We start from the raw sequence: 8,921 nt of genomic DNA on the forward strand, positions 1-8,921 counted from the left end.
AATGAGATTTGTTACCTGCATAGTCCGTGAGCGTCAGCTGCTGCTACATGGACATGTGGCTCGTTTTCCTGACGCTGATCCTGCTCACCAGATTCTCTCAGTGAGGGAGTCTCCTGAGTAGAGAGGGCCAATGGGCCGACCACGTGCCTCATGGTTTCAGCAGGTTGATTGGCATATCAAGGAGAGGGGGATGGGCCAGACATCTGCCTGGGGGATGGCCAGACGGAGGCCCCTGAAGTACCGGCGGAAAGTGGATGCAACAATGTGCTGCTCTTGCGCATGCTCCCATACCTGACTTGACCTAAGGCGGTGGGGGGGGGGGGTTCTCAATGGTCATTTCAGAGAGACATAGTGAGAGACTGAGATTTGTCAGGATTTAGAGACATGTTCCACGTGTTGGACCAGTTTGTGATTTTATCCAGAGCTGCAGAGAGTGAAGAAGCTGCTGCTTGCCGATCTGAGGGATGACAGATGGTATGGAGGAGGGTGGAGTCATCAGCAAAGAGATAAAGAGGATTTTCCAGAGAGTCGGAGAGATCATTGATGAAAACCAGAAAAAGAACAGGGCCCAGAACGCTGGCTTGAGGAAATCCAGCTTGGACAGGAAGAGAGGATGAGAGAACTCCATTTCGGGCCACACGTTGACTGCGACAGGAGAGGAAGTCTGCGAGCCATGAGTGGAGATGGTCTTGACTGGTTCAAACCCCAGCCGAGTCATACCAAAGCCTTTTAAAATTGTACGTTTCTCTTCCCTGTTTGATATTCAGCACTGAAAATGGAAAACCCATGAAAGGGAACTCATTGAAAACCCATGAAACCCATGAAAGGGAACTCATTGTTGTTGTTGTTATTATTATTATTATTATTATTATTATTATTATCACATCTTGGGTCTTCCAACATGATGCCAAAAAGACTGAAGATGGCTGACTGGCTCCTTTTTGGAAAATTACATCAATTGCATGGATTGTGATAAGGTCATCCTTGCTCATGACACAAACCTTTGAGATGCTGACCAGGTTCAGGAAAGTCGAGATACCTTCATCGATTGGGTAAAGGATTGGCAGGTGAAGTTTAACAGCAATGAACGTAAGGTGTTGGGGTGTTGGGAATGGGTAAGATCGATGTGAATGGGGATGACATGATGTGAGGGGTAATGTTGGAGCGTGTCACACAGGAGAAGGATCTGGGGGTGGTAATAGATATGGGGGGGGGGGTAAGCAGGTAGGGCAATGCCAGGTAGCTATAGGTCAAATCAAACTAATAGGTTTTACATTGTATTTATAGGGGAATAAATTATAAATCATAAATCAAAAGAGGTAGTGTTCACAATTTCGAGGAATTTTCGTCGTCATCTCGAATATTGTGTATAGTTTTGGTCACCACATCTGAGGAAGGACATGAGTACCACGGAAAAGGTTCAGCGTAGATCCACCAAATTGATTCCAGGGTCAGCTCGACGAAGCTATGCGAGGAACTGTTGAAGGAGATAATCTTTTATTCATGAGAAAGGAGGCAATTGTGAGGATATCTGATTGTAATAATGTTTGTTAGGTCCTCGTGGAGGATCTCCAAGTCTTACTCAAGTTGTTGTTCTTGTGGACTTTTTTTGTTTCACAGCCTCCAGTTTTCATCGAAACTTCCTGAAACTTGGCGTATATATGTAAAAATTCCCTGCGCAGACAGTCACCATCTCCGATTTTGAAAATTCCTCCTGGAAAAAAAAGTTATGACGTCAAAATATCTCCGCTAATGGAAATCGCCTAAAAATTATCTCCGATACCAGGCAAGCTTTTTGAATTGTTTGCGGGAATCAAATGGGGCATTCGCAGAGATGAATTATCGCACATATGATACATCGCTATGACGTCATATCAATTTTTATGACGTCATTCCTATTTTTTGACTTTGTTTCACAACCCAGAATTTTCATCGGATCTTCGTGAAACTTGCCATGTATATGCAGAAAGCCCACGCGTCGGCTGTAACCATCTCCGATTTTGGAAATTCTTCCGAGAAAAAAAAGTTGACGTCATAATATCGCCGCCAATGGAAATCGCCTATACCATTATCTCTGAAACTAGGCAAGCTGTTTGAATTTTGGTTGTGGGAATCAAGCCGGGCATTAGCACAGATAATTTATCGCAAACCTGATACATCACAATGACGTCACATTCATTATTATGACGTCATCATTAAGAGGATGAGGATCTTTGCTCATTCGAGCTTGTTAAAATAATGAAGGCTGTGGACAAGCGGCAGGTGCAGTGGAATTTTTTCAGCAGAGTGGACAATGTTAGCACCAGGGGCCAAACATCGCTTGAGTGTCAAGAAGATGAGAGTTCGGGCAGTATATCGGTATCTGCACCCATCGGACATCGAGGGGCACGTGGTGTGGATGGGTGATGATGATCCTGGAGTGGTGCAGCACAGGCATGACGGGCCGAATGGCCTCCTCGTGTGTGATGATTCGGCAAACTCAAGAGATTGCTCAATGTTCTATTGGATACATCACATCGTTCGTTCGTTCGTTCGTTCGTTCGTTCGTTCGTTCGTTCGTTCGTTCGTTCGTTCGTTCGTTCGTTCGTTCGTTCGTTCGTTCGTTCGTTCGTTCGTTCGTTCGTTCGTTCGTTCGTTCGTTCGTTCGTTCGTTCGTTCGTTCGTTCGTTCGTTCGTTCGTTCGTTCGTTCTCCAACAGTTTCAAGTGCAGCCACGAGGGGTCGCTCGCTATACAGTGCTGCACTGTAATCGCTCACATCGACCGATATTATCGTGCGCCGAGGGAGGGATAATCGAGGTCGTTCGCTTCGAGGAGAAGCGAGACCATGGCGAAGTTCATCCCTCCACAGATTCAGGACAACCCGAACGGTTGGGGTCCTTGTGCCGTGCCCGAGCGATTTAAGGACATGCCATACCAGCCCTTCAGCAAAGGCGACCGTCTGGGGAAGGTGAGGCCTTGTTGTTTGGTCGTCGTCGTCGTCGTCTCGTTCGTTAAACCGCCGATCGGAACGAATGGAAGGTTGGAGGAGCTTGTTGTGTCGCTCGTCTGACTTCCTGACGAATGGTTTAACTAGTCTGGTTAGCGATGCCGCGCTTTGTTTGGTGATTCCTGACCACGTGTAAGTTAGATGTTTGTCGCGGGATGTGGAGCTCGTGGTGCCGGGAGACGTTACCGGGGATTAAACTTCAAACATTTCATTTCACGGTTTCTGTGACTCCCTTGTTTCTCCGATGTTTTGAACGTCGTCGAAACATTATTTTAACTCGAAACCGTTCGGCCCTGATGGGGATGTTCAGAATCGTACTGTACGAGCCGACGTGGCAGACGGGTGGTAACTCCGACGGCGCGTTGTTTTTGTGGGCTGTCAAAGTTTGTGTGGAATTCTGTATTTACATTAACTAGTGAGGACCCGTAGGTGCGTGCCCGTAGGTGAGGACCCGTAGGTGCGTGCCCACAGGTGAGGACCCGTAGGTGCGTGCCCACAGGTGAGGACCCGTAGGTGCGTGCCCACAGGTGAGGACCCGTAGGTGCGTGCCCACAGGTGAGGACCCGGAGGTGCGTGCCCACAGGTGAGGACCCGGAGGTGAGGACCCGTAGGTGCGTGCCCACAGGTGAGGACCTGTAGGTGAGGACCCGTAGGTGCGTGCCAGTACGTGCAGCTTCGTTCCTTCGCTCTGATAAACGATGACTGGATTGGGGCCTTGTTTCAATTCGATCGTACCAACCGTATCATAAATGGCCATAACTTGGGAAACGAATGGAGGTAATTTGGTCACGGTAAATCGGTCACTAATTTGGTCACGGTATTATTATTATTATTATTATTATTATTATTATTTATTATTCACTGCATTTAAGGCCAGCAAGGCCCAAGAGCAGTAATAAACATTTTCATTTCATGGCCGGTGAATATTGTTGGCATAATGACGTATTGACCAAGTTTACTGACGACTATAATGGGATCGATTCTGTCTCTCTCAACTTTTAAATTCCGATCCCATTATAGTCGTCAGTAAACTTGGTCAATACGTCATTATGCCAACAATATTCACCGGCCATGAAATGAAAATGTTTATTACTGCTCTTCGGCCTTGCTGGCCTTAAATGCAGTGAATAATAAATAATAATACCATGACCAAATTACCTTGTGACCGTTTTACCTTGTGACCAAATTACCTTGTAACCGTTTTAAGGTGACGAAGTTTCCTGTGACCAAATTAGCGCGCCCCTGGGAAACACCTGGGAAACGTACTCAGGTCCCCAGCGTAAGTGACGTCATATCAAAAGAAGAAGAATTGACGCCCACCTCTCTTGCCCCCCCTCTCTCGCCCCTCTCTCGCGCCCCCCCTCCCATCCCCCTCTCTCGCCCCTCCTCTCACCCCCTCTCTTGAATTGTGATGCCCCTCTCTCTCTCCCTCCCCTTCCTCTCTCTCCCTCCTCCCTCCCCTCTTTCCCTCCTCCTCCCCTCTCTCCCTTCCCCCTCCCCTCTCTCCCTTCCCCCTCCCCTCTCTCCCTTCCCCCTCCCCTCTCTCCCTTCCCCCTCCCTCTCTCCCTTCCCCCTCCCCTCTCTCCCTTCCCCCTCCCCTCTCTCCCTTCCCTCCCCTCCTCTCTCCCTCCCCTCTCTCTCCTCCCCCTCTCCTCTCTCCCTCCCCCTCTCCTCTCTCCCTCCCCCTCTCCTCTCTCCCTCCCCCCTCTCCTCTCTCCTCCCTCCCCCTCTCTCTCTCCTCCCCTCTCTCTCCCTCTCCCCTCTCTCTCTCTCTCTCCCCCTCTCCTCTCTCCCCCCTCTCCTCTCTCCCCCTCTCCTCTCTCCCCTCCTCCTCTCTCTCCCCTCCTCCTCTCTCGCCCCCTCCTCCTCTCTCGCCCTCCCTCCTCCTCTCTCGCCCCATCTCCTCTCTCGCCCCCATCTCCTCTCTCGCCCCCATCTCCTCTCTCTACCCATCTCCTCTCTCGCCCCATCTCCTCTCTCACCCCATCTCTCCTCTCTCGCCCCCATCTCCTCTCTCGCCCCCATCTCCTCTCTCGCCCCCATCTCTCTCTCTCGCCCCCATCTCCTCTCTCGCCCCATCTCCTCTCTCTCGCCCCCATCTCCTCTCTCTCACCCCCATCTCCTCTCTCTCGCCCCCATCTCCCTCTCTCTCGCCCCCATCTCCTCTCTCTCGCCCCCATCTCCTCTCTCTCTCGCCCCATCTCCTCTCTCTCGCCCCCATCTCCTCTCTCTCGCCCCATCTCCTCTCTCTCGCCCCATCTCCTCTCTCTCGCCCATCTCCTCTCTCTCTCCATCTCCCTCTCTCTCGCCCCCATCTCTCTCTCTCTCGCCCCCATCTCCCTCTCTCTCGCCCCCATCTCCTCTCTCTCTCGCCCCATCTCCCTCTCTCTCTCGCCCCCATCTCCCTCTCTCTCGCCCCATCTCCTCTCTCTCGCCCCATCTCCTCTCTCTCGCCCCCATCTCCCTCTCTCTCGCCCCCATCTCCCTCTCTCTCGCCCCCATCTCCCTCTCTCTCGCCCCCATCTCCCTCTCTCTATCTCCTCTCTCTCGCCCCCATCTCCCTCTCTCGCCCCATCTCCCTCTCTCTCTTCCCCATCTCCTCTCTCTCGCCCCCATCTCCCTCTCTCGCCCCCATCTCCCTCTCTCTCGCCCCATCTCCCTCTCTCTCGCCCCCATCTCCCTCTCTCTCGCCCCCATCTCCCTCTCTCTCGCCCCCATCTCCCTCTCTCTCTCTCTCTCCCATCTCCCTCTCTCTCGCCCCATCTCCCTCTCTCTCTCTCTCCCTCTCTCTCTCTCGCCCCCATCTCCCTCTCTCTCTCTCTCGCCCCCATCTCCCTCTCTCTCGCCCCCATCTCCCTCTCTCTCTCGCCCCCATCTCCCTCTCTCTCGCCCCCATCTCCCTCTCTCTCGCCCCATCTCCTCTCTCTCGCCCCCATCTCCCTCTCTCTCTCTCTCCCTCTCTCTCGCCCTCTCCCTCTCTCTCGCCCCCATCTCCCTCTCTCTCGCCTCTCTCTCCCTCTCTCTCGCCCCATCTCTCTCTCTCTCTCGCCCCCCATCTCTCTCTCTCTCCCTCTCTGGCCCCCATCTCCCTCTCTCTAAGCCCTTTAAATAATATAATAATTTTACGTCTCCTCTTAGTAAATCTCCCTCTCTATTACTAATCATCTCCCTCTCTCTCTTGTCTCGCTCTTATCTCTCTAAATCTCATCTCTAGTACCGTCTCCATCTCTCTTAATTTTTACGTCTCCCTCTCTAATTTTTGTCTCATCTCTCTTAATGCCCTCGTCTCTCTCTCTTATTTTTGTCCCCACATCTCTCTCTCAGCCCCCCGTCTGGCCCCATATATATATATTTCCGTCTCCCTCTCTCTCTCGCCCCCATCTCTCTCTCCTCTCTCTCTCTGTGCCCCAAATATAAATATATGTATATTATTTTCATATATATATTAAAAATATGTATATATAGGCTCGCCCCATAATAATATGTATATATGTATTTTTAAATGTATATATATATATGTATTTTGGCGTGTATACATATATGTACCCTGTGTTTAGTCCCCCCATATATATATATATATATTTTAATGTCTCTCTCTCTCTCTCTATTTACATCTCTCTCTCCCTCTCTCTCTCTCGCCCCATCTCATCTCTCCCTCTCTCTCTCGCCCCATCTCTCTCTCCCTCTCTCTCTCTCGTTATCTCTCTCTCCCTCTCTGTTAGCCCCCCATCTCTCTCTCCCTCTCTCTCTCTCGCCCCCATCTCTCTCACCTCTCTCTCTCTATTTACATCTCTCTCTCCCTCTCTCTCTCTAAGCCCCCCATCTCTCTCTCTCCCTCTCTCTCTCACTGCAGCCCCATCTCTCTCTCCCTCTCTCTCTCTACTTCATCTCTCTCTCCCTCTCTCTCTCTCGCCCCCATCTCTCTCTCCCTCTCTCTCTCTTAAATATATATAAAAAATCTCTCTCTCCCGTCTCTCTCTCTCGCCCCCATCTCTCTCTCTCTCTCTCTCTCTCGCCCCCATCTCTCTCTCTCTCTCTGCGCCCCATCTCTCTCTCTCTCTCTCTCTGCCCCATCTCTCTCTCTCTCTCTCTACTCGCCCCCATCTCTCTCTCTCTCTCTCTCTCATCGCCCCATCTCTCTCTCTCAAAATCTCTCTCGCCCCCATCTCTCTCTCTCTCTCTCTCTACTTCTCTCTCTCTCTCTCGTCTCTCTCATCGCCCCATCTCTCTCTCTCTCTCTCTCTGCGTGTCATCTCTCTCTCTCTCTCTACGCCCCCATCTCTCTCTCTCTCTCTCCGCCCCATCGTCATCTCTCTCTCTCTCTCTCGCCCCCATCTCTCTCTCTCTCTCTCCTCTCTACTTCCTCTCGTCATATATATATATCTCTCTCTCTGCGCCCCCATTTTTGAAGTATAATAATAATAATAATAATCTCTGCAGAATATAATATCTCTGTCATAATTCTCTAAAAATATCTCTCGCCCCATATCTAATAATATTGGTACGTATCGCCCCCATAATAATAATCTCTCTCTCTCGCCCCCCATCTCTCTCTCTCTCTCTAGTGTTTTTGTCATATATATATATATATATATGTCTGCAAATGTATATGGGTCTTAATTTTGGATATGTATGTATGTGTATATGTCTTATTTTGCGATATAATAATGTATATGTATGTATGTATTTTTAGTATACATGTATAATAATAATAATATAAAATTAGTGTGTAAAATAATAATAATATATATGTATGTGAATAACATTAATAAAATAATAATAATCATGTATTTTAATGTATATATATATTTGCGTGTATATATGTAATAATAATTTTATAATATAATAATTTTGTGTATATATATATGTAGTACGAAGTATGTATGTATGTAATATGTCTGTTTTGCGAAATATAATAATAGTATTAATATGTATGTTTTGTCTTAATAATATGATATATATTTTAAATGTATATATATGCTCTGTTTACGTCTTATATATATTTAAATATATATATATGAAGCTTTGTCATATGTATATATATATGTAATATAAATATATGTCATACGTCTGCCAATGCCGTCTCTTAGTATATGTAAATATAAAATAATAATAATAATAATAAAATAATATGTATGTAAAATGTATGTGTATATGTGGTACGTGTGTGTAAGTGTGGAAATGTGTATATGCCAGGCTGAAGTATGTGTCGAAATATGTAATATATTTTGATGTATCGTCATAATATATAATAAAATTTTGATATATATATAATATAATAATAATAATAATAATAATATATAATAATAATAATAATAATAATAATAATAATAATAATATAATAATAATAATAATATATATATATATTATATGATATGTAATGTGTATATATATATATAATAATAATAATAATAATAATATTAATATGTATATGCAAAATTTTTGCGTCTTAATAATAATATATGTATATGTATGCCTAATATGTATTTTTGATATAATAATATATATATATATATATGTATGTCTTAATTTTTAAATATATGTGGCTGTCTTATATATATATATATATATATATATATATATGTATATATATGTATATATGGCCTTTGATCTCTCTCTCTCTCTATATATATGTATCTCTCTAAATGTATATATATGTATGTATTTTTGGAGTATATATATATATATGTCTTAGTACAAATGTATATATATGTCTCTATTTTTGCAAATATAATAATAATATGTATATATATATTTTGATATATATATATATATATATATATATATATATATATATATGGCTGAATGCTACTATTTTAGAAATGTATATGTAGTAAAATATATATATATGTGACTCTCTAAATGTAAAATGTATATATATCTCTCTCTCTCTCTATCTAACTAAAATGTATATGTAAAACACATGTATATATA

General features: G+C 45.5%; 1 protein-coding gene across 1 annotated transcript in view; it reads left to right on the forward strand.

Annotated features, from left to right (window-relative positions):
* The first annotated feature begins 2,696 nt into the window (after positions 1-2,696).
* EIF3D (eukaryotic translation initiation factor 3 subunit D) overlaps positions 2,697-8,921 on the forward strand; it is a 73,869-nt gene continuing 67,644 nt past the window's right edge. The window contains exon 1 of the mRNA XM_085886390.1: positions 2,697-2,948. Coding sequence (XP_085742516.1) covers positions 2,826-2,948 — 123 coding nt within the window. The 5' untranslated portion in view covers positions 2,697-2,825. The remainder of the gene's footprint in view (positions 2,949-8,921) is intronic.

This window comes from Eptatretus burgeri, chromosome 6 (assembly GCF_056783735.1).
Source record: "Eptatretus burgeri isolate ZD-2024b chromosome 6, Ebu_testis_v1, whole genome shotgun sequence".
NCBI classification, from domain to species: domain Eukaryota; kingdom Metazoa; phylum Chordata; class Myxini; order Myxiniformes; family Myxinidae; genus Eptatretus; species Eptatretus burgeri.